Here is a 24,060-nt window from a genome sequence, read left to right as displayed (position 1 = left end):
GATACAAAGAATAGGCCTCTCTCGTTGCGCAAGATGGCGGCACTGAAAGAGAGAGCCAATGCCACGTGGAAGCAGCCAGCGGGACATCCACATCCGCGGCAATCCATTTCGCCATGACCCAGCTTCAGCCAGACCGTTCTTCCTCGAGTTATACCGTCGAAATAAGAGCTTCCTATTGATACTCAGTTCCGTTCGAATCCCCAAAAACCAAGCATGAGGCGACATCTCATAGACGACTGAGGTTTTGAGATCGCCCAGACCAAACCCAGGGCGTATACGTATCTGTACTGGAAGTCCGACCAGCTCTTGTAGCAGTATCAGACCAAATGCAAAGTCAAGAGTTCCATTGTCGCCTCTTCACCACGTGATGAAGGTGAGAGGGATGACGAGGCAGGGTGCGACAGCCTGAGAAGGCTGGGGAACTGTGGATTGACGTAATCAGGGCCTCTCTCGTTCGATGTCTGCCCACCAGGATAACGATACCGGCTGTTTGACAGGACAATGTGGTCCTCCAATTGTAAAGGATACTCCAACACAAGAACGCGCACCATTTGACCCACTCGATTCGACAACTTTCACCCATCCTGAAATCGACAAACTTTCTCCTCAAGTAATTATCGAGTTCTGCGATCGCGTGAGTGCTACTCAGAACAGGTTCGGCTGCAAGCTCATAGGTATCGCAGTGCAGATGGTCCTTCCATCTATGATTATCATACTTTAAAACATGCTGATACTCGATTTCAGGCTACACCGAGCGACCTGGATCCAGACAGAGCTCTTGCTCACATTCCCCCCACCTGCAATCCAGAGTATCACCCTCATTCCCCTAAACACCCAAGAAACGGGAGCTCGATTCAGGGTATGGCTCTTAGCAGAGAACAGCATGCAACTTGTTTGGGACAGGAAGATGGCGGGAGGATTCCCCGAGCTGAAAGAGCTGGTGAGCTCCCTAATCGCCGCAGACAGTAACTGGTATGACGGTGTGAGTAGAAACAGCGCATCCGCGATGTCATCCTGCCAGGGAAGAGCTTGGGCCACTCTGATACACATAAGGCCGAATTATCATGAATACTGAACGTAAATCAATCTGACAATGACTATCATGGTGTTCCATAAGGACGAATGGATGAATTCGCTCCCGGATGAAGGTACCTAATTTGGGTTGTGAAGAGCGTTGAGTTTATTCCGCCACGGCATCGGAAATAGGAAGACACGCGTGCGCACGGACCCGATGATCCTGCGTATTAAGGTCGAGTGTTTTGGTCTTGAGACAGATCGTAATTCTGTTCCTTCCTTCACCACCGTCGATAAGAACCTTGTCCTCTCTTCTCGCAGACATGCCTCCTCGCAAAATTACCAACAATCGAGAACGCAGCAACACTCATGAGACTGATCGTGAACCGGAGACTTCCATGTTCGGCTCTCGCTCTACCACCCCCGCTCCGCGTGATGTAGAGGAGGATGTGAGTTCCCCTCACCCTTACTCCTTTTAACATCCCTCTCATCTTTTCACCACAGATTCCGCCGTCATTTGACAACGTTGATGAGCTTCAGAACCATGTGAGTACGGGGTTGGTATTTTGCTGTCGTTTTAAGGCCGTTCATGCGCATATATGTGGGTCAACCACGAGTAGTTCCCTTCGAATCTCCCATTCTCTGCATAAATGCAGGTTGCGACAGACCCTTTTGTGTGAAACACTCCAATGCATACCTCGTTTATTCCTTAGGTTAACACTGTGGAGCTTCAACTACATTCTGTCACGGCCCCGCCCACTAAGCGCATATACTTACCGTGTCCTTTAGGGTATCAATGCGCAAGACATCACGAAGCTCAAGGTTAGGATCGGCATTACTCAAGCTTTTAGGCTGTCTTACATCCGTCTAGTCCGCCGGACTTTATACAGTAGGGAGCGTTCGTATGATGACGAAGAAAGCGCTCGGAAAGATCAAGGTGCATTTGTAGTTGTCTCTTGGATAGCACCTTTCTTGAACTTAATGGGCTAGGGCATGTCTGACACGAAAGTGGACAAAATTAAGGTTTGTCTATGCTATCTGTGTCCTTAGCTGGTATTCATGCTGTTTCCACTCCTTTAGGAAGTTGCAGCGAAACTAGCTGTGGGGTATTCTGCTTATGCTATACCTCCAACACTGAGTGGAACCAGGGACCGAGCTTCTGCACTGGTACCGAGTTGATCAACAGGAGGGAGAAGGTCATGCACATCCCCACCGGTTCCAAATCAGTTGACACTATTCTCGGCGGTCAGTGCATACGTGTTGTGCACATAGCAAGTTCTCATTCTAGAGCAGGCGGCTTTGAGACGCAGTCCATCTCAGAAGGTTTGAAGGGTGCTTGCTTTTTTTTTTTGCGGGAGCCAACACGTGCTGGTAGTGTACGGAGAATTTCGAACCGGGAAAACCCAGCTCTGCCATACCTTGTGTGTCACGGCCCAAATGCCGGTAAGCATGGGGGGGACGGGAGGCAAGGCGAGTCGAGCGATACCGCTTCTATCCCATCATGTATGCTGAATGCTTGCTCCTCAAGGTTGCATACATCGATACGGAAGGTAATTACATTATACTAACAAATTGGATGATACTGAGTTTTTGCAAGGAACGTTCCGTCCCCAACGTGTTAAAGCTATAGCCAACAGATTTGGGCTAGATCCAGGCGGAGTGCAGGATAACATCCTTTATGGTATGCCGCAGCAGTCATTCACTGCGGAGGAAGGTCTGATGGTGTTCTTAACGTTTTGCAGCTCGTGCATACAATAGTGAACACCAGGTTAGGGAACTCATTCATAACTCCCTCAATGTCTGATCGTTCTTCAGATGGAACTCATTCAAGACCTAGCATGCCGCTTTACCGAGGAGAAGATATATCGCTTGCTGGTGAGAGGGTCTGTTGGTGAATTTTCTTGCGTTCACTAAATATTCCGTACACAGATTATCGATAGCATTCTTGCCTTATTCAGGTAGGTAACTCTCACTCTGTATCGCATTATTATGCTGATATCCGGTAGAACTGACTACTCTGGTCGTGGAGAATTGAGTGAACGTCAGCAGAAGGTTTGTCACCTGTCATCGTTGCAGAGTGCTCTACTGAGAAGTTTGCAGCTGGGCCAGGTCGGTTAGACCAAATGAGCACTGTTCTCAACTCTAAATGCTGTCAGATGCTTTCCCGTCTTGTGAAACTTGCCGAAGAATTCAACGTAAGAAGATTCAGTATAACAGAACTCCTCTCTCACGACCACACTAGATTGCTATTCTGCTCACCAATCAAGTGCAGTGTGAGTTACCTGGAATCCCTTCGGAAGAGCAATTCATTTTACTGATCACATCATAGCTGATCCTGGTGCGGTGATGTCGTTCGTCCCTATTCTTAAGCCAATTGGTGGACACGTCCTTTCGCACGCGTCTACCACGAGAATCTTCCTACGCAAGGGCCAGTTTGAATTTTCATCTTGTTCTGACAATGAAGCTGATAGTTTCCCTTCATGTAGGTAAAGGTGAGGAGCGTGTTGCAAAGGTCGTCGACAGTCCGGATATGCCAGAAACGGAGGCGACGTACAAGCTCGACGCCGGCGGATGGATGGACACATGAAGTCCCGACGCACTAGCTAGTACCAAGTATTGGACGCACTGTGCGCTTCCATTCTCTCCCTTTATGCACGGCTTCTGAAGTATGCTAATGATTTGTACATTACCGCTTTCACCCCAAGATTATGGGACCTGTAACAGTTGATGTAACCACTTTGCGGTCAAAGATTGGTTTCTTTCGGCTCCGACAGCCAAAGTGGCATGCGGGACGGTGGCTGTGAGCGTGTGAACCGCGCAGCTCCGAGGCGTGGCCATGCCCAGCCTTTTGCTCTCTCGCAGCAAGGAAGGAGGCGGGATGTGAGGCGGACCGGCGCTCCTGTTATCGGTATCGGAGCCGCGGTGCTACCTCGCTCCCGGTGCTAGCGGATTGATTTGTCCTCATCGTGTCTCATCCCGTCCGCCGCTGGTGCGCGTGTCCCTTTCCGGTATCAATCTTCACGCAACAGCGCCTTGTCATCCCCGGCGCAGTACTTTTGGCAGTTTATGCTTTCTAGAAGGCGATGCGTCAGCATCTCGACATCAGCCTTGCTACAGATCCCACCCTTGGGACAGAACATGGGGAACTCGTGCTCCTGATGTTCTGATTCTTTATGCCTCTGCGCGGGACATCTGCGCAGAGATTGTTACCTCAGCGGTCAAGCATCCCGCCCCTTCGAAGTCCTTTAGCAGGCACCGTGCGCCTCTTCTCCGCCGCAGCGCTGCATCAGCGCCGCGCTTACCCAAGAAGGTAGGTATATAACCCACGGCCATGATGACAGCAACTGTACATCTCAGCAGGACCCACTCTCAGCTCGTCTGCTTGCCCCTGCCTCACCCGGTTACATACATAACTCACTGTCGACAAAGACTCGTCTCCTGAATCCCCCTTAACTTCCGCGCTTGCACATATTCTGGCTTGTTTACCTGCGCAGCACCCACCTTCCTCCCGCCTCTTGCCTTCCCGCAAGCCCACGTTGATACATCATGCATCGCTTTGGAAACGACGACACCTGGTCAATTGTCGATCGTGCCGAGGTTCGTCCAGTGTGGACCATCGACGAAGATGCTGGTAAGCCTTTGTACCTCTCCCAGGAAGGTTATTTTGACTCATCACAATTGCAGTATTCGATGACATTCATACCGGGCACGAGATCGTCGGCCGTTACACGTTTGATATGAAGGGTGGCTTCCAGCAGCGGAAGGTGCATATTTACCCGCTTGTAGCTCTGCGGTAACTGACGTTCTATCACGTAGGCCCTCCGGCATGCCCGCGGACAGATGATAAAAACAGCCAAAGAGATGGGTTGGAACGTCTTCATACGTGAGGGGTGGTCAGTCACTTCCCTTCGACGAGGAGAAAACGATTTTCGTTTGGAGGTCGTGTATCGTGCGCGACCTGCACAGTCAGAATGCTTGAGCAGCGCCAAGGAACCGCCGTTCTTAACCTACTTGCCATCAAAATGAGCAATGAGGGGATTTTCTCTTTCATTCAGGGGTGTCTGGCTTTCTTGGAGGGCTTGGAACATGGATCTGTAATTTATAGTTATCTTTTTCACAACACGCTGTATCCCGAGTAGCATTCAACGACACATGTAGCATTATATTTTCTTCCAAAAATTTCATTCCGTAATATGGTTTGTTTGTTTATCGCGGATAATCCCGTGCGCATTAACTTTCAATAAATGAGCCGAGTTTTTAGCGCACATCATTCATCCCCCGTGGCAATCTTGCTGCTCTTGCGCGCCGCATATCCCATCCACGACTGAAAAACAATATCTTTGTCACAAACAGCACTGCAAATGCATCCACGGACCACGCACCTCGTCATACACCGACGCATCGATCCCGAGCTCCTGCAGGGCCAGCCAAATGATAGCGGCAGTCATCCCACTCCCACAAGTCGTGACAATGGGTCGCTGTCCCGCCAGCACGGCATCCGCACTCGGGCCAAGAACATCCCGGATCGCCTGCTCTAGTTTTTCGGGTGAAAGCATGGTCGTGTATGAGCGATCACCCTTATCATGTTGTTCCAGCAGGGTACTGAACGGAAGGGAGAAGGAGTTGGGTATGTGTCCAGAAGGAATATCGCGGGGCTCAGGCGTTTCGCCCGTATATCTGCCAAGTGTTAGATGAAGATATAAGACGGAAGGACGACGGACCGAGGATGGGCTCGGGCATCCAGCACTAGCTCGCTTGCTTTACTATCCCGCTCATACTGGGAGTTGTCAACCATCTGCTCATAACCTATGCCAATCGCTTAGTGATCGTACGACGAAGCCCCAGCGGAGCTCTCACTCCTGATAACGGATGCATCCAATTGGGGTACGGGCTTATACGATGATTTCTGACGAAGTTGTCAACTCTTGCGGGTGGGTTCTGCTGCTGCCCATACCCAAGGTGCACTGGGTGGTTCCGTTTCCACAGGCAATCCCTGTTCTTCCCATGCAGGCAGTCCTCCATTGAGGACAAGCGCTCCAGGGTGCCCAAACGCCTGTACACTGCTCAGTCTAGATCTTGGGGCCCGGGAACAGGGCGGACCTTGAAGGTGAAGAGAGCGCGCGGTGAAGAAAATACCCCATGAGTGTCATACCTGTCTGAAATTGGAGACAACACGGCACGATGCAATGAACTGTAGATCATACAAAACAACGGTCGTTCCTCTATCAATGCCGAGCGATTCTATAGCCAGGCGGATCAGTGTCGCGTCAAACGAGAGTCTCGGCAGCGAACCTAAAGCATCAGCAAACGTATGATTATCCGGCATCATGTGTGGAAGTCCAAGAGGATGCTGGGATGCCACCTGGATAATGTTCAGCGTTTTCTACAGCAGTAAAGCAGGAAGACAACCGCACCTTGTCTAGGTCAAAGAACCGAGCATTAGGAAGCCGTTTCACTTCGAATTCCTCTTTCGGACGCCGGATAGCAGCATGCATGAACCAACTAGCATCCACAGGAACGTAGGAGCCTAGTGCCCAAGTGCCCACTTCCTCCGGGTTGATAAGCAGTGACTCTCGGGCGGGGGAAGACATGAAGCGTCCTGCTGAGACTGTCGTCACGAACCAGCGAGAGTTAATCATACCAACCGCATTGCGAGAACAGACTACAGTGCGCCGGACCGGAGCGGTCAGAAGCCAATACATGCTGGCGACGGATAGAGAAGAAATAACGATTTCCTTGGATCCTGTAATGCATTATCTACCAAGTTGTAAGCGCTTCCGATACCTTTACAGGGTCCATCCAAGCATGATTCGCTTCCGGCATCATCGTCATACTTGCGGCTGGTCGCCAGTCTCTGCATTGACTTTTGTTCTAACATGCCATCAGATCTAAGTACCTGGCTCATCGCAGTACCGCAGGATGGCGACTCTGAAGGTTTGTACCAAGAGATTTCAGCAAAGTTAGAACAGGCGAAGGCGTTGCCCACCAGCAATGTCGTGGAGCTGCACATCCCCACTCTCAAGGTAGTGCTCCGTCCAACCATGCGGTGATGCTTGCGCGCTCATGACCGTTCCCTAGACGGGTACACTTGACCTTCTCATCTCTCTTTCCGAAGAGCTCCCCAAATTTGATGCTTTCTTTACTGGTGCCGTTGCGAAGATCGTCGATACGTTGCGAAACCTCCTGAACAACGATCCCCAAAAGCTCGCTCAGCATACCCTGGTGGAGGAGAAGACATGTGACGATTATCTGATGAAGGGATGGAAGTGGAATGTTGGGAAATATGGGACCCAAAGGGGACTACGAGAACTCGTGGATGGGTTGAATAAGGTATATCACGAATTTCGCATAATTGCCATGCTGAGCAATTGTTCAGGAAATGACATCAATAGACAATGTCATGAAAAGCAAGGTGAACAATTACAACCTTGCGAAGGGTTCGCTAGCTCAGATGCAACGGAAGAAGGCGTAAGTATTTAACTTCGCCATGAGTAGAAGCTGTCGAATAACATACACACCATCAGGGGAAACCTTTCGGTGAAGTCACTAGTCGATGTCGTGCCTAGAGAAGTAATGGTCCAAGACTCTGAGTACCTGGAGACTCTGCTCGTTGCTGTACCAAGGCGCGTTCCCCACTGTAACATGGTCTGTTACTCGGGATGTTCACATGTTTGCGCAGCCCGTTGACGAAAGAGTGGCAAGCGAAGTACGAGCGACTCGCATCTATGGTCGTGCCCAGATCATCCTTAGAGGTAGCGACGGACAGCGAATTTACACTATACTCCGTTGTCGTGTTCAAACGTCAACACGATCAGTTTGTTCAAAAGTGCCGCGAAAGCAAGTTCATCGTTCGCGAATTCACTTTTGATGAAGAATCAATAATAAAGCAACGACAAGAGCAACAGGATCTGAGCCTTGCGGAGAAGGAGATGTGGACTGACTTGCTGCGGCTATCGAGAACGAATTTCTCCGAGGCTTTCCAGGTACTTGTGCACCTGAAAATTCTGAGATTGTTTGTGGAGAGCGTGTTACGATATGGACTACCTGCGAACTATATCGGACTAGTAATCAAGGCAAGTTGCTTTAAGCCCGACCATCTATTAATTATTAACGGAACAATAGCCTGACCCCAGACCCTCGAAGCGTTTAATAACCGTCCTCACTTCACATTTCACTTATCTCAACAAACAGCGTGCAGGGAAGAAGAGCAAGAAAGCTAGCGGCACGGATGAATACACGGGTGAATATCAGAGCTTGATGGAACAGGAATTCTACGATTTTGTCCTGTTTGAAGTCCCATCGGTTTTGTAGGGGTTGGTCCTTGAGCGGTGACGGGTCGAGGTACTCTGCGCTCAAATATATATCATTTCTAATGCAGACGAGGAGACCGGCTGGGATCTGCTAAATGCGTATGTGTACAGGAGAACACCGCGCTGGGCGGATCACCTAAAGCCTTGTACTACTACATAGAGTTGCGAGAAATGACATGAGCATTGGAAGAGCTGAGAAAGTGAAAACGAAACAAGGAGAGGGGGGGGCACGTTTGAAGGTGCGTTGTTGTATCACCGTGCAGTCACGCGCGTCAAGCAAAGAAGAATGTTCAGGATCGTTGGTTCCAATGGAGGAAATGAAACGGAATAGAAAGAAGATAATGCAAGCATGAATGCAATTTGGTATGGTATCACCAATGTTTGGCAGACAGCACCAATGCGCACTGGATCCCCCGGCTTTCGTTCACAGAACGAGTCGCTGGAACTCATGCTCATTGTTGCTGCCAACAGCGGTATCGGTGGCTTTGCAAGTCTCTTCAAGACCTCCTCGGATCCAGTTGGGCCTGGCCAAGAGCCTTCGTGACATCGTCGACGCCCACAGGAGCACGAGGCACCGAGCGAACGAGCTGCGCGCCGGGGGCAGTGGGGGTTACGGAGGGGAAGTACGGGGTGGAAGCCGAAGGCGGGGTGGAGTTGGTTATAGAGCCTGAAGGCGAGGCAGCACGTACAGTGGTCGTAGAGCCGGACCTCGAGATAGAAGCCAACGAACTCATGTCCAAGCTTTGCGCGCGATTGCTCAAGGAGCGAGGCTTATTGACGTAGTCTTTCAGTTTGGCCTCAAGCAACGAGTCGGACCCTCGCTTTACGACATCATCTCCCGTGCGCATAGTCTGAGCTATGCCAGCATGCGGCGTGTCGATGGAGCCGAAGCGACGGTGAAGGCCAGGATTCACTCCCATCAAAGAAGGCATTGCCTGCCAATACTCATTACCCACAGGGGGTGGCAGATGGGCGTCAGATCCAAAGTGCGTCGGAGGCTGGTAACCTGGTGCCGGATAGCTTTCGTTCTCCGGGATATTGTACACAAAGTTCGTTTGGTTGAAGAGCGCTTTAACATCGGGAGTGGAGGCGGCCAAACGCAGACGTCGGTCAGCGAATCCTTCTTGCGGACGACTGATGTCGCCCTCTGAAAGAATGATGAGCATCTTGCTACAATGAAAGAAAATGGATTCGGACGCACCGTTGGTATTCGGTGTAGCAAGCAGCTTGCTGTCGAAATGGGCGAATGCATCGGCGAACGAGTCTCCTCGGCCCACCTGCTGAGCAGGATCAGCTTGGAACACACCAACATGCCTGGATACCAAGAAGGCTTCTAGGGCCTCCCTGGCAGCAGGCAAGAAGTCCACATTAGACCTCTGGCAGCGGAATTTGAACGAGACTTCATCTCCCGAACCAGGTTTGGCAGGCGGGAAAATAGCAATGTGCAAGTCTCGTTTCACACGTTCGGTGAAGGCGAGGAAATCAGCAGAGACAGCGACATTCTCGAGCTGAGAGGAGGGAGGTACATAAAAGTCCGCCTCAAAAGGAACATGCTCCTGGGGTCTCTTGTCAGCTTCGCTAGGTTCACTTTGTAGCGAATTGACTGACCAAGAGCATAGCAGCAGCAATGTGCACCTGGCTCTCTGGGCCAAAGATGCTTACGATATCAGAAGCAGTCTCCTTATCGGGGAAGCGAACGAGGGAATTGGTCTTCTGTTCGATATCGTGTATAAAAATGGCTTTGTCGCCCAGCAGAGTGCGGTGGTATCGTCGTGGGATTGAAACAGTCTCTGTTGTATAATCCTTGTCCTGTCCAAGAATAAGCAATACATGGAGCGAAACAGTGAAACACCCCACCTTCGGGTTCACGAGTTCCATCACCGAAGCCTTCAGATTTTCGAGGTTACTCGCATTCTTAGCAGGAGTCCGAGCCACCACATTATCCTCGTTGTCCATATATCCACCCAACTGGGCAAACTCCTCAGCATTCGAGAACTTGACGTATACACCGTATTTCTTCATGATCTTCTGAATGTTCTTGCCGCCTACGCCGATAATCCGTTTGTGGTAGACCTCAGGTACATGGAACGAGATCTCCGCGGGAAGTTCTTCCTGAAGCATGGTTAACCCTTGCAAAGCACCTTGATCAGAGCCAGCCACATCGATCAAAAAGTTGTGATCATTGAAAGTCTCGAACTTGATCTTCACATTAGCCATCTTCATGATTTTGTTGATTTTTCCGTTCTTCTTGCCGCTGATGAACTCGCGTTGATCATTGGCAAGTTCGATCTGGAACCTAATCTCATGGTGGAAATTCTGGGATAACATGAGCAACGGATGATAAAAGGAACGACAATCACTTACCCGGACAATATCTAGCTCAAGCACAATCTGCACAGCCGCGCGAACCTCGTGTTCCAACCCGTGCATCTCGAAACAATTACTCTTGAAAACGATTTCAGCACCAGATTGGTTGGAAATACGCTTCAACACTGCCGGCATTTGAGCGGGGTTGATGGATTGCGAGGGAACCATGGCATCGAAGGTCATTGGCAGCAGCCAGAAAGAAGCGATGTAGAACTGGCAAGCCTGGGAGGGCATAAGAGGGGGTTCCATCCAACACCCGGAATTCACGCACCAACTGCATCACACTGCGGATCGTGCGCTGGATGCAAACACGGTTATCGCCGTATACACTGATTAAGCTGGCCTGAGACCCGACCGGCGGAAAGTTGATGAAGGCGCCGTTGTCGCTCATGATCTGTTTCAGGTCGTCCATACGCTCGGTCAGCATCCAATCAAGCTTTCGGGGCAACATGGCAGTATCGCGAGAAATGACAGACTTCATCTAGCAGTATGAGCATGCTAACTAGCGACGGAAGGTGGTCACTCACCCGGACTTTGTGCATTGACACTTGGAACAGCATGTCACGAGCGCGCTGGACACCGAAGAATTCACCAGTAATCCAGATGACATTCCGATTTACTCGCGCAGGCGTCATAGGCGACTGCTGAACAGGGATGCCGTGTGGCCCCATTTGCACCTGAGCAAAAGCCTGAGAAGCTGCACGAGAGCCAACTACACCACTGTAAGGCGTGGGGAAGTAAATGTTTGTTGCCGTCTCTTCCTGAATCGATTGGATGACAGCCCTCTTCCTGCCGGCGATGATGGCATGCAGCTTGTAGTCGATCTCACACGATTCCGCATGCAGACCACTGATTTCATCGAGCATCACGAGGATGCGTACCCTGGCCATATCCACGCTCTCCTCCGGGCCGACCATCACGATATCACAAGTCTTTTCTGTCTCCAAACCACTCCACGTCGTTGCACCACCAGAAACATCGGAGACAGCGCCTGGCCCAGTAGACGGTTGTGAATGCACAACAGAAATGTGGGCTTGGGTGACTGCAGTAATCTCGTCGAGCCGACGGCGCACGTCCGGCTTCAAAGATAGGGAGGCTGTTGAATCCAGCAACTCGGAGCGAGGGACGCGGATAGCGGAACGAGTCTAAAAGAAGTGTCAGATACGGTGAGCATGTAGGAAACAAAAGCGTGCATTGAGAGGAGCCTCGCGGATAATCATTCCTCTAGACGCCATTACTTGTTGGTAACCACCACTGAGATGGAAATTCCAGCCTTTTCCAGGATCGGCTTTGGTAAAGGTGACGAGACATCCGTGAGCTGCCATTGCGTCCATTGCGACACGTTGTACTGCATCGACACCGACCTCGAGCGATGAACGAGGCGAAGTTTGGTGAGTCTGCTGAGATGGCACTCCAGCCTGCGTGGCTTGCTGAGGCGGCTGGCCTTGAGCAGGGGCTTGCGCGATCTGAGGGCCAGCTGGATAGGCCTCTACCGACTGCGATCGTACATGGCTTTGTGGAATGGGTAGATTGGCTGCGGGGGGGACGTTGGCATCCAGATACGTCGGAGAGAACGTTGGGGAATGACGGGGATAGGTGAACGAAGTCGTATACAGATCCATAGATGGAATTCCAACGAGGTGATGTTGAAGCACAGGTTGGCTTTTTAATATGTGTTGAAACTGTGGTGGATAGGATTAATAGATAGCCTTCGGGACTGCAGGCGCAGGCGCTTGCTGAAGAAGATGGGGTTGAAGAAGGGTGGCGAGGAAGGCAAGAACTGCCCGAATTGTGTGGCCCGGAGGGGGTATGGGCTATGTGGGTTGGGGTAACAAATGCGTGTGGTTCGAGGAAGGTAGGGTAAGGATAAGATGAGAGGAAAGGAGGAGGAGGAGGGAAGGAGGAAGGGGCGGCTCCGTCGTCGTCGTCGCGGGAAGCAAGAGTCAGACGGTGGGTTCTCGGAATCGAAAGCTGAGAATGGGAGCAAAGTACTAATAGCGTATATAATAAGGTTCAGAGCGGCAGGTGTGAGATCACGCTCCGGGAGCACGGAACCAAGTACGCTTTTTTTGCGCGACAAGGCCGACGGGGGACTGGAGAGCGCTCAATTGGGCGAAAATTAAGAGAAACAAGGGTGATTCGAGAGCAGACGACACTAAGAGTGAGAGACAATCCGTTTCAATTGTACCCAATAGAAAGAGCGCGGGTAAACGGTGAGACTGTGCACTTAAAAGAAATTCACATATTGTGTGACCTGCTGGCCGTCGTCCCACGTTCCGCGTTGTGCGCGCGGCTCTGACACGATGAGCAGAACTTGCCGCTGTCCAACGGTCGGGTGTTAGGTCAGCCGACCCGGACGGAAGCTGACCATGTGGTCCATGTGGCTACTTCCTTGTGCCGCCGCCGGCCACTTTTACTTCCATCCGTTGTCTCACCACTCCGATGTCGCCCGTCCCGTGCCTGGTCAATCTGCACTTCCGATTCTGTATATTGTTATAACAAATAAACAAACAATCAGACCCTACTCTTGCCATCGTCTCCAATTAGGCTCGCCAAAGAACTGGGCCGCAGGGCCCTCAGGCATGATTTGGTGCTCTTCTAGTACGGGATCCCACGGCACGTCCTCTCGAAGTTCCTTCGCATCAAACAACATGCATTTACTTCGTCCACCGTTGAAATGTGCATACGGATCCTTTGCATTTACCTTATTCCCACAACTGAAGCAGTAATGACAACCACACTTCACGCATGTCATCTGTTATCACACTGAGCATTTGTGTTTAGACGCGTGCATAAGGATGAACGCACATGGTTGCACCCAAAGCTCTTCTCCACATATACTTGGCAGCCTGGGCAGGGCATAGTGCTCTGCTTCAGCCATTCTTTGTTCTTCTCGTCTTCCTCCTGTTGCGCAATAAGACGAAGGACATTCGCTGTATGCGGCTTGAGGGGCGCAGAAAATGACCATAGTAGATATATGTACCTCTCCCATATCTTTGTTCTATGGCCCTCCTTGCATGCGAACCTTTGGAAGCCTTCCGATACTCTGGCACGAACGCTTGGGCTTGCGAAAATACGCATCGCGTGAGTATGCCATGCCATGTCCGTCGACAATAGACGCAGAAAGATAATCCACAATGAGAACAGGTCCTTAGCGCCTCCCAGCGATTCTCCTGGTCAGAGGGGAGCTCCTCCACTTTCGGCTTGCGCACTGGCGCTTGGCATACTTGTAAGGGACAAAACACGATGGTTGGATCTGCCGATAGCCATCAATGCCGGACCCACGATATGCCCGTAGTGACAACCTACCCTTCTCCAGTTCCTTTTTTTCCCTCAACCACTTCCATCGCTCTGTTGCATCCTCTCCGCATGTACGCCGTACATCCTCTTCATCGACTTCCATATGCTTTTTGACACAGTCTGGATCTGCGCACGTAACTCGACTTACGTCGCCCTCCACGATCATCAAACCCCAAAAGTCCTTCAGGCAGGACCGACAAAAGACGTGGCCGCAGCGTGCCAAGCGCAGACACTGTGTGCCTTTCTGAGTATTCATACATATTGCACATAGATACGTGCCATGCGTGAACTCGGAATTTCGTAACATCGAGTTATGCTTTTGTAGGGTAGGTGCGAGCAACTCTGGCGCTGGGTGCGAGAGTCTTTACGACATGTCAGTTCAAAAAAAGAGTTTTCAACCAGTGTGCAACACGGACTTGATGATATGCCCTTCTCTTAGTCTGATCGTATCCAAGAATTCACCGCTCCGTATCCATTCTGCCCAGCCCCACAAAACGCCTTCTCCCAAAGTCGCGTCCCACCTGCTCGCCAATGCTTCCTTGATGAGCAGCTGCGCTGAAGGGAATATCCAGGAATGCATCGCATGTAGAGATAATTGGCTCGGTCCTGCCTCCACGGGATACAGCGGTGGCAAGCAGAAAGTCAGCAGTAAGGGTGGGAGGTAGGTCAAGCGAATCGCAACTGATGTATGGTCCATCTGGAGAGACATGTCATGGATGGTTTCTGGATGCATCAAATTATTGATCTGTAAATCATGGTCTTGACCCAATTCTACGGGTAGCTCGAGGTGTACTTTGGTACCTTCGGGGCATGGTTCCCAGCGAGTCGCACTGTCCGGGTAAATAGACTAAACACCATGTAGGGTTGTCCCGCATATTCTGAAAATAATTACGAACCTTAAACGCTTCCCATTCATCAGCTCTAAGAATTGCACATTCTTCTAGGAGTGACATGGTGGTAGAGAATTCAGCGAGTGTATCACTACAAACAAGCACATGGATAAAATGTGATGAAGTAAGCCTGCTATGATTTTGCTTCTCAGGGTCCAGCATAATCTTAGAGAGAAGAAGGCAGGACGGCGCTCTTGGAGGATTAGCAAGATGACAGCTTCGATTGACGCTCTCAGTTCGTCAGAGGCTTTCATTCGAGCCTTGAAGTCATCTCATGATCCACCTACGCCTTCGAAGATTTGCAAGATCGAATTAGCGAACCTCGCGTGGTCGACGGTCGATCTCTACATACCTGGCAAAGCTGAGCTTTTAACAGAATGGATATTCACTTCTTTGTTAAAAGAAAGAGGCAAGGCCAGGTGATGCTAGCGACTAGTTTTTCCTGCTCTCCCATTGATGGCTCTATTAGCACTCTGTTGGATTCTCGTTATTGGCACTTGCTCGCTTCCACCTGCGGCTCCCCTTGCGAGAAACCTTGGCTACCATCTGTTCTTGTTCGGATACCCGTGCTGCCGATATTCTCACGCGTCTTCACTTGTCTACATGATTCTCAAACATTATCGGAGAATCTTATTTGTTCTCTTGCCCTAGTGTTTGAGACTGTTGGACCTGCATGTGCAACCAAGGCAAATCCGGATGCCCTTCTCGAATGCTTTTCCGCACTTCTCCGATGTCTTTCCACAGGCAGCCTACAGCCCACCACTTCCGTTGGCCCACCTTTTCTTCAAGATGAATCGTCATTTTCTCGACTGGCGCTATTGGTTCTCCATGCCCTCCAGAGAGGCTTCGAAACCGTCTCAAGCAAGAAACGTATTTTGACTTCCTTTTTGGATGGTTGTCTCTCCGACTGGGCTATGGCAATCTCCCTAGCCCAAGATGAGCTCTCTATCATTCATATGTGCAATGGCGCTCTTGTAGATGTTGGTTGTTGCATCCTTTTCAGCACTGAGACGTTACGCATATGGACCGACAACCTGGATACCTGGCAAATGGCCATCAACGTCCTTCTAAACGAACGTCCACATCAGGCTGGTCTTTGTCTTCTCCCCCTTTTACTCAAATGGTTTATCAAATCCATGCGACAAACCCCCTCCGTGATACCTTCTTCATCTGTCTCACATGACAGCACTGTAGTCACACTCCGCCAAACCGCAGGCCCATTAGTCGACTATATTTTATACCTTCTTCTGTCGCGAAATTCAAAGGATGCTTGGGCAGCCCGACAACATATACTTCAAATTGCTCTGAGCGAACGATTATCCGATGTGAACAACACCCATTGGATCGCCACGATCACCAAACAGGTCCAGACAGCAATCGTACTGCTCCAGAATCATGGCCGGACAGAACACCGTGTCGGTTGTCTCGAGGCACTCCATATAATTGATCTGGCATTTGAAATGAATCTTTCTCTTGTCGACGATCATATTGATTGCGTCCTATTATCTTGCATCCACGTAGGCCACTGTTTCCTGTCAACGGGTATACAGCCTTAACTCTCATTCGTAGATGGGATCCGACCTTGATGCAGCTTTCGAGAGTGTTTTGGAGCGTATTCTAGGGTTTTATTCCCAGACTCGATCTGTCCATGTCATCCTCATAAAAATCTGCAATGCGCTGTCGGCTGTCAATGAACACTGCGCTACATCCGACGACGATATCTGTCTACTTTACTTCACGGGTCCGCTTTTCTCGCCTCGATGGGAGCTGAGGTTGAGCTCTGCAATGATAAACTACCTTACGCCGGGGCAAGCGTCGAGCGTCTATCAACACATAAACGAGGCCCTGTTTCAACCTTTGCAAGAAGACTATGTGCACACGATCACCGATCAACCGCATCCAGGGAAACGGCAGAAAGGCAGCGCACAGAGGAAACAAGAGAAACATGTACCGCTTCCCAGCACCGGACTCTCGCTCCTGTCGCGTTACTGTGTGCTCTTGTACAGGATACTGCTGGGTTGGAGTACGACACAACAGACTCCACAGGCCACCCTCGAGCAGTGCGAGTCACTTGTCAGAAGAGCCTTTGATGTACTGGAGAAGGTTTCTCCATCAGAAAGCCCTACGCTAGCGGCAGCCGCTGATGATGTTCTGCTCTCAGGTCTGCTGAGAGTAGTTTGTATCGGATTCTCTGAGGATCCGACGGGTTCAATTGTCTCTGGATTGTCGGCCAGCAACATCTGGTCTCAAATTATGAAACATCTTTCTTCCAATGTCTATTCAGAAGAGCTATGGACAGAAAGTGTGAGTATGCGCCCTTCATAATCATCATTTTCTGACCATCGGTTCAAATGACAGTTCCGACTCGCAGTCTACATCCTGCAGAAGAGTCCTTCCGAGGCGGAAAGCCGGTCACGAGAAGTTATTGACGCTTTCCTCCAAAGGATGTCTCAATGTGCACGAAATGTAGTGTATCCGGCAAACACAACCTTGGCTTCTAATAACCCATATTGGCATGGCTGTATTTTTGATACCTTTGCCCTAATAGAGTCAGCGCTATTGTTCCTTGCGTGGGCGTCGCTGACGATTCTGCAGCGCTGTCGGAACGGTGGTCCAAATTCGTCGTACAGCGCAATTGATCAGTGAACCGTCGTCCGGCCTAAGCAACCTTCAACCCAGTTTGCTTTCCGCGGCAAGCTTTTGGGAGCTGCGACGCCTGAGACGTTCGTTAAAATTATCCGTTCATAACCATATGTTATTCTAATGTACGTCTTGAAGATGGGTTCCTTTTACACGCCCACCAACATTGCGAACCGCTGCTAGCCCTGGACATCCAGTCCTTGGGAACAAATTCCACATCAGTTCTCGCGGCATCACTACCTCTCCATCCAGTCTTATCCATTCTTGACGTTCTGAGTCTTGCGCCTCCCGCATATTTCAACAAAGCGGACCTCCAGTGGCTGTCCAGGGCGTTGATAGTCGTGGATCTACTCCTGATCTGCAGCAAACCGAACGATCAGCGGAACCTGTTGCGAGTGGCCAAAATTCGAGGATTATCAGCAAGTGTCCTTGCCGAACTACCTCGATGTGAAATTGTATGCGCCTCCTATTATCCCTCTTAGAAGCCTCCTGATATCTTTCTCCAAGCCCTTAGATTTTGTGCTCAGAGAAATATTGCTCCAGAGTGCCTCCTGCAGTGGTTGTATATTGCTCATTGAGGCGACCGTTCGGGTCATTATCACGATGCAACGGTGAGCTCTTCAAGCTTCGTTCTTCCCTCGGCCTTGCTAATTTGGACACAGGCAACTCGTCTCGAACCTTCATTTGCCGTCAAAACAGCTGAAAGTACTGGTGACGACGTACCATGATCTCACTGTGAGGTCATTCATCCCCACCCATGCACCGTCTTCACTTCTTGAGATATTGTATACCTGCTTATCTGCTTTCTTTGATCTCATTTGCCAATTGGTGTCTACCTCGATTGAGTGCGCACTCTTGTCTTATCCTGTGAACTTGGCACTGAGTGCATATAGGCTTCCCATAGATGTACAACATGAGTTGAATGCCCTGTCCGAGCATGTATGCACGAACGCGCCCTTATCCGTAGTGGATCTAGGGCCGGCATGCCAACCTCGAGCTTGTTTGTCACTAGTCAAGGCCTGGTCGAGTGCCTCCGCATTTCGAGAATGGGCGGGCCTCCCATGTGAGAATTTATCGTCATCCAATTGCCCCGGCTGACACTGCCCAGTACACGGGGTGACTTTATCTGCGATGGCGGCTTCTACCCTGAGGAAAGTTTTGGACTGCTCACAGCCCGCTGATGTATCAGCCGTATATCGCGCCCTCTGTGCCCGCACTTTCAGGGTAATTGTGCAGGGATGGAAGCTCTGTCATCGTGAGGAATGTGATGCTCAGGTTAACATCATTTGCAGAAAGTACTCAGCGATGACTGGGAAGCGTGGGTCTGTTTGCAGCGCACCTTTCGGTTACTGACAGGTCTACTCAGGATTATGCAGTGAGGAGGCGGACAATGAGTTTGCTGCTGCGTGTGCGATCTTGACTGTTCAGAAACGTATCGCACTGGTCCAAAACATACTACGCAATTGGCGGACGCTCCAGTTTACAGTGCATGAAGCGGCGGCAGACTTACGAAGCGTAGCGATATTGCTAGAGCGCATCCCTTCTGGTACAGTCTTTTCTGTCATTATGCACATCCAGGCTAAGCAGCTTCGTAGGACAGGATAACCATCCATTAACCGACATGGTGCTTGAAATATTGTGCCTTCAAGCTAATATAGGATCCTCAGTTGATTCTATCACCCATCTGCTAGACTTCTTGATAACCCTGAGTAAAACCACCGTGAGCCTTACTTATATTGCATGAATGCAACAGACTCACCACTGTGTACAGTCGTCCCTGAGCGTCATCAGCATAGGACACATCTGGACTGTCCTCGGTGCTTGCCTACGACCAGCTAATTCCCACTCCGCGACACCCAGAGTCTTCTCGCATATCGTCATGCTTCTCACAACCATAATACGCACCCATCGATCCCTAATTGTCAACAGCCTTCCTCTCCTAGCTCACACATTGGCCGCCTTACTGCTCACCTTACGCACAAGTCGGCCTTTCCTAGGCGTACATCAGAGCCACCTTGTCGCGAACAGTCAACCTTGGTGGGTCGCATCAGATGATCCTCTTGGAGCAGAACACGCCGCCGAACTAGGACGACTCCTCTGTACGGTGGTCGTCAGAAGGCCCGCCCAAGGGTATCGCGTGGCAGAATCAAAACTGGAATCATTGGCTAAGCCCTTTGCGCGGCATGCTCCCTACTTGCTGAAGAAATACATCGATATGGTTACAGACCCCTTCACCACAATCAGTGGTGACATGCGAAGAGCGCTACAACCTGGCATTTTCGCTCTATGCAGTATGATTAATGATCCAGATCGAGACTCTCTTATGCTGTCTCTCAGGAAAACTCCTGCTAAAGCTTTGTTCAAGGCCATGTGGCAAGAGTACGACAGACAGAAGTATGTTGGAAGGGGTTAGCTGACTCATTCATCTTTACTTATACCATTGTTTACTGCTCTATTACCTAAGTGCAATGTCGCGACCATGCTGCCTCCATACTCGATTTACGCCACTGCCTTGGTGCCGCTCCGAATGAACACTTCCTTCATCTTCGGGTAATACGCATCGGCTGGCTGTTGCTCTAGCACACCGGGTACGAAACCTTCAGCGCGCTTCTCATTGGCCATAACTTGAATCAGGTCAAGCAAGTCGTTAACAGCCTTCTCCGAAGTCTGATAATGTATGACAAGCCGTGACCCTCCGAGATACAATGGTTCTGGAAGTGCAAGCGCCCTCTTGACGAGTTCATCATAGTTCACCCCGATGGAACGAGCATCGAAAAAAACCTAGGATATGTTAGATTCGCTGTAGCAAATAATTTTGTGGGCAGACCATATTTGTCCCGGAACATAAAATGCCGACACCAATATCACGAAGCCCCGCTTCTAGCTTTCTTGCCAATGCATGTGTCCCTGACAGGAGAGGGAAGTTGTGTGTGAGAGCGTAAGCAGCTGCCGCGGCCAGATAACCAGACTATCACAAGTTAGTAAGAGATCCAAGCAAGAGAAACAATCGAATTATCGGGTACCTGCCGCCAACCCCCGCCGAACATCTTTCTGAACCATCTGGCCCTTGAGATAAATTCACGATTTCCAACGAGCATAGAGCCAATCGGGGCTCCGATGCCCTTACTCAGACAGAGACTAACACTGTCGAACGGCTCACACAGCTCGTGCACTGCAAGAGGAGTGAGTGCAGAACGAAATCGGGGATAACCGCCATACAAGACGCGCCAGTCTCCGCAGCAACATTCCATATCCGGGCGCCATCCAAATGCATCTTGATTCCAGAAGAGCGAGCATATTGTGAGATGGCAACGATCTCATCTTGAGGCAAAATGGTACCATTGAGGGTATTCTCAAGGGAGATTAGACGAGTTGGGGCAAGCTGCTCCACAATTAAGCCATGTCACGTGCAATCTCAACCCAGCTTACATGAACGTCCTCGCTGAGGATGGCAGCTGCCTTGACATCTTTGACAGTGAGATGATGCCCTGAAAGACTGTCAGCGTGATGGGGCAATGGATCGTTGCCTGATTCACCATTCTCTGGCATGACGGGGAGCGTCGTCGCCTGTGAATGATGCGCAATTCCGCCCGCCTCATTTCGATGGACATGGGCCCGGGCATCGCACAAGACCGAGTGTGGAGGCGACAGTAGATGAGTACGAATTGCGAGCTGATTCGTCATAGTTCCGCTGGCGCAGAACAAAGCTGCCTCCTTGCCTGTGATTTGGGCGATGTGAGCCTCCAAGGCCACGGTGCACTGATCTGCCTTGAATACATCATCACCTGGTCCTTGATATGAGGATCGTTTTCTCAGCGGGAGACCATGGTGGGCTAACCGCGGGAAGCTTTCATAGCATAGGCAATCATTCCATCGGTAGGATCTCGACCAGGTCAGTGCTCAGGTGAGAAGGCCATCGCTGACAACGTACAAGTGATAGTATCAGCTATTAAGAATGACCATGAGATCTTATTGTCAAACCCGTAATCGTCATCTCTTCTTACATGTAAAGTTTCTGGCAAGCGCCAGCTCAGTCTTGTGTAAATCGACACCCTTGAGTACGTCCACACTCAATTCATTGGCCACTTTTGCACGCGCAGCTTCAAGATCGGTAAGTGTCGGAATAGGTGACATTGTTCGTATCAACCTGAGGTGGCAGTTGAGAAAGCAAAGGACGACAAGATCAGCTATCTATTGTGTGATCCACGGCTAAGATTACTTGTCTAAAATCGCGTGGTGTGTGGAGTAAGCTATCTTCGGATAAGGGCGGAATGACCGACGAATCCGGATCTTATTTGCCAAACATAGGGAAGCACTCGGCAAGGCCCTGTCCCACCAACACCGTTAGTGTTTACTTTGAGACTTGCAACAGAAATTCACCTTGCTGTGCTTATTCTGCGCATGCTCCTCCAAACTGTCACGCACATGTGTTGGTTAACCCCATACACCTACGAAACTATTATTGTGCACTCACGCTGGCGCCCTCGTAGTCTGAAGCTAAGATAGTACATCAGCACAAATCAGCTGAAGCATGATGGTCATACTCACAAATGTCTGTCGACAGACGCTGCAGACAATAGTGAGAGCCGCGGTATTTGTCTGGTTGAAATCCCATAAGTTGGTGTACCAAGAGACCGAATTCAGGTGCGTTTTCATACCTTGAGCTGACTGGCCTTTGATGACTTGCCGTCCTTCGTGGCCCGCTCGCGCCTCTGTTGTGCCTTAGCACCCTAATACAAGTGGTCAGGATGAATATAGATATATTTACATGAAGATTAACGTTGCCCATGCTGTCGTGTCTTTCCACTTGAGAGGAAAAAGTCAGGAAGTGGCCATGCACAAATCCACCCGGCCACGGGAGCAAACGCCCAAGGGACTGGTAGGCTTCGCGAGAAGCGAGAAGACCACGCCCCCTGTATTTTTCGCGCGTTTCAGCTTTTCCCTACAGAAATGTGCGACTATCCCATATGGTTAGATCCGTAGAAGTCAGATGCAGGAGCCAAAGTAACTTGGGGGGTGGCGCGAGCTTTGAAACGGCACAACAGTGCTTTCGTATCGTGTGAAAGCGCTCTTACTGGATCTGGCCTTGAAGTTGCGTCAAGGATGACGAGTGGCTGGGGATGTCGCTTCCCTTCCTTCCTTCGGTCGGGGGAACACTACAGCAAGGTACACATTTCTCCATGCTATGTCTATGTTCTCCATTCAAACCCCAAACCTCTTTCAGCTGGCTACTGATGATGAAGGTGCCAGACACCTTCACATCAAAGGCTATCTGTGTTTCTCTTAACAATCATTAGCTGGTTGCATGCTCTGGAATACTGGCTGTGCACACAATCAGAAGCATAGTGGTGGATGGGTGTCATGGTCTGAAAGTTCATCACAGCCTGTTGGAGGTTAGCTGCCTCCCATCACTCCTTGAACAACAGCTGATCTATGGCTTGCACCCCTCTTGGGATTTCAGTCTGCTTGCTAAAACATAAGTAAGTAACACCCTTCAATGTCAATCCCTCAATTGACAAGAGATTATCATGGCTGTCTAGGCAAGGGTATGTTGATATTCAAAGTCACCAGGGTCAGCTGGATTATTGGGGGGTTCTGGAGGGGGGGAGTCCTAAGCATTGGTCATAGGCAACTGTAAGTTGAGCAAGAGTTGGACTTTGCCTTCAGGCCCATGAGATGACTTAGAAGCACTTGAGAGTTCTCTGATAAATTTGAACTCTTTACAACTGCAGACTGTAAGGAATTTGGGAACCCTGTAAATGAGCCACAGTATAGGCGCTCACAGATGGTCCAGTCCAATGAAGTATGACTCAGAAACTGTTGAGACCATTCTGTATCAGTGAAATTGTCTGGATACAGTTTCTAGTGATGATGGTGAGGAAAGAACATGGAAAAAGGTAGACTATGCCCACAACCTAGCAATGGAAGTAAACAGAATAGATGAGTGAGTAAGGGGTACCCTTACACCCTGACAGGTGTCACATCTATGTTGTGCTCCCATGATAATGAATCAAAAGAGCACTAGCACTTTCAAGTGCTTAAACAGATTGTTCCCTGCTTGGGGCCTTGCTTGGGGCTGGCTGTCTTTAATTTCCCATTAGTCCCTCATTAGGATAGTTTTGTTGGCTGCTCAGGTGATTGGAGATGAGTGATCAGCAAGGCATGACCTTGTACCCATTGCCCAAAGAGCAGCTTCAATTTATCCTGCATACCATGATAATGAATAATAATAATAATAATAATAATAATAATAATAATAATAATAATAATAATAATAATAATAATAATAATAATAATAATAATAATAATAATAATAATAATAATAATAATAATAATAATAATAATAATAATAATAATAATAATAATAATAATAATAATAATAATAATAATAATAATAATAATAATAATAATAATAATAATAATAATAATAATAATAATAATAATAATAATAATAATAATAATAATAATAATAATAATAATAATAATAATAATAATAATAATAATAATAATAATAATAATAATAATAATAATAATAATAA

At 49.5% G+C, this 24,060-nt stretch overlaps 8 protein-coding genes across 8 annotated transcripts; 4 read left to right on the top strand and 4 right to left on the bottom strand.

Moving 5' to 3' along the window:
• Positions 1 to 457: 457 nt before the first annotated feature.
• On the top strand, positions 458 to 1,114 carry DACRYDRAFT_84316 (uncharacterized protein; the record flags this gene model as incomplete). Its single annotated transcript, XM_040776675.1, has 4 exons — positions 458 to 634; positions 684 to 691; positions 745 to 940; positions 991 to 1,114. 4 exons carry the CDS (start codon positions 458 to 460, stop codon positions 1,066 to 1,068), a joined length of 459 nt encoding a protein of 152 aa, XP_040624853.1. The 3' UTR covers positions 1,069 to 1,114.
• Positions 1,115 to 4,560: 3,446 nt separating this feature from the next.
• On the top strand, positions 4,561 to 5,040 carry DACRYDRAFT_18458 (uncharacterized protein; the record flags this gene model as incomplete). Its single annotated transcript, XM_040771361.1, has 3 exons — positions 4,561 to 4,645; positions 4,699 to 4,778; positions 4,831 to 5,040. The coding sequence occupies 3 exons, from the start codon at positions 4,561 to 4,563 to the stop codon at positions 5,038 to 5,040; spliced, it is 375 nt and encodes a 124-aa protein (XP_040624852.1).
• Positions 5,041 to 5,281: 241 nt separating this feature from the next.
• On the bottom strand, positions 5,282 to 6,605 carry DACRYDRAFT_111470 (Rhodanese-like protein; the record flags this gene model as incomplete). Its single annotated transcript, XM_040769242.1, has 9 exons — positions 5,282 to 5,338; positions 5,397 to 5,691; positions 5,736 to 5,820; positions 5,872 to 5,920; positions 5,969 to 6,067; positions 6,115 to 6,166; positions 6,219 to 6,255; positions 6,307 to 6,376; positions 6,429 to 6,605. The coding sequence occupies 9 exons, from the start codon at positions 6,603 to 6,605 to the stop codon at positions 5,282 to 5,284; spliced, it is 921 nt and encodes a 306-aa protein (XP_040624851.1).
• Positions 6,606 to 6,890: 285 nt separating this feature from the next.
• Positions 6,891 to 8,403, top strand: DACRYDRAFT_119137 (ATPase V1 complex subunit C; the record flags this gene model as incomplete). The annotated part of the gene is made up of 6 exons (XM_040770729.1): positions 6,891 to 7,037; positions 7,093 to 7,344; positions 7,391 to 7,482; positions 7,539 to 7,637; positions 7,694 to 8,087; positions 8,137 to 8,403. 6 exons carry the CDS (start codon positions 6,891 to 6,893, stop codon positions 8,323 to 8,325), a joined length of 1,173 nt encoding a protein of 390 aa, XP_040624850.1. The 3' UTR covers positions 8,326 to 8,403.
• A 145-nt stretch (positions 8,404 to 8,548) lies between these two features.
• On the bottom strand, positions 8,549 to 12,370 carry DACRYDRAFT_71638 (cytoplasmic protein). Its single transcript, XM_040775950.1, has 8 exons — positions 11,885 to 12,370; positions 11,219 to 11,836; positions 10,963 to 11,166; positions 10,689 to 10,913; positions 10,182 to 10,640; positions 9,933 to 10,133; positions 9,526 to 9,880; positions 8,549 to 9,471 (listed from the first exon to the last, which is right to left on the bottom strand). Exons 1-8 carry the CDS (start codon positions 12,311 to 12,313, stop codon positions 8,822 to 8,824), a joined length of 3,141 nt encoding a protein of 1,046 aa, XP_040624849.1. The 5' UTR covers positions 12,314 to 12,370; the 3' UTR covers positions 8,549 to 8,821.
• Positions 12,371 to 13,212: 842 nt separating this feature from the next.
• DACRYDRAFT_91365 (uncharacterized protein) lies at positions 13,213 to 14,688 on the bottom strand (the record flags this gene model as incomplete). The annotated part of the gene is made up of 5 exons (XM_040777006.1): positions 13,213 to 13,446; positions 13,500 to 13,624; positions 13,675 to 13,947; positions 14,001 to 14,353; positions 14,408 to 14,688. The coding sequence occupies 5 exons, from the start codon at positions 14,686 to 14,688 to the stop codon at positions 13,213 to 13,215; spliced, it is 1,266 nt and encodes a 421-aa protein (XP_040624848.1).
• Positions 14,689 to 19,559: 4,871 nt separating this feature from the next.
• Positions 19,560 to 19,934, top strand: DACRYDRAFT_41334 (uncharacterized protein; the record flags this gene model as incomplete). Its single annotated transcript, XM_040774502.1, has 1 exon — positions 19,560 to 19,934. A coding segment is annotated over one exon (375 nt), but the record flags the coding sequence as incomplete, so codon positions are not given.
• An 11-nt stretch (positions 19,935 to 19,945) lies between these two features.
• Positions 19,946 to 22,338, bottom strand: DACRYDRAFT_24861 (threonine aldolase). Its single transcript, XM_040773888.1, has 15 exons — positions 22,302 to 22,338; positions 22,180 to 22,251; positions 22,070 to 22,120; positions 21,996 to 22,018; positions 21,902 to 21,935; positions 21,741 to 21,848; positions 21,526 to 21,668; positions 21,453 to 21,467; positions 21,360 to 21,404; positions 21,058 to 21,306; positions 20,951 to 21,009; positions 20,741 to 20,903; positions 20,545 to 20,693; positions 20,349 to 20,489; positions 19,946 to 20,302 (listed from the first exon to the last, which is right to left on the bottom strand). Exons 7-15 carry the CDS (start codon positions 21,653 to 21,655, stop codon positions 20,021 to 20,023), a joined length of 1,233 nt encoding a protein of 410 aa, XP_040624846.1. The 5' UTR covers positions 21,656 to 21,668; positions 21,741 to 21,848; positions 21,902 to 21,935; positions 21,996 to 22,018; positions 22,070 to 22,120; positions 22,180 to 22,251; positions 22,302 to 22,338; the 3' UTR covers positions 19,946 to 20,020.
• Between the last annotated feature and the right edge of the window lie 1,722 nt (positions 22,339 to 24,060).

This window comes from Dacryopinax primogenitus, assembly GCF_000292625.1.
Source record: "Dacryopinax primogenitus strain DJM-731 SS1 chromosome Unknown DACRYscaffold_21, whole genome shotgun sequence".
NCBI lineage: Eukaryota > Fungi > Basidiomycota > Dacrymycetes > Dacrymycetales > Dacrymycetaceae > Dacryopinax > Dacryopinax primogenitus.
Note: the sequence above shows the minus strand (reverse complement) of the source record. Positions and strands in the feature narration are given on the sequence as shown.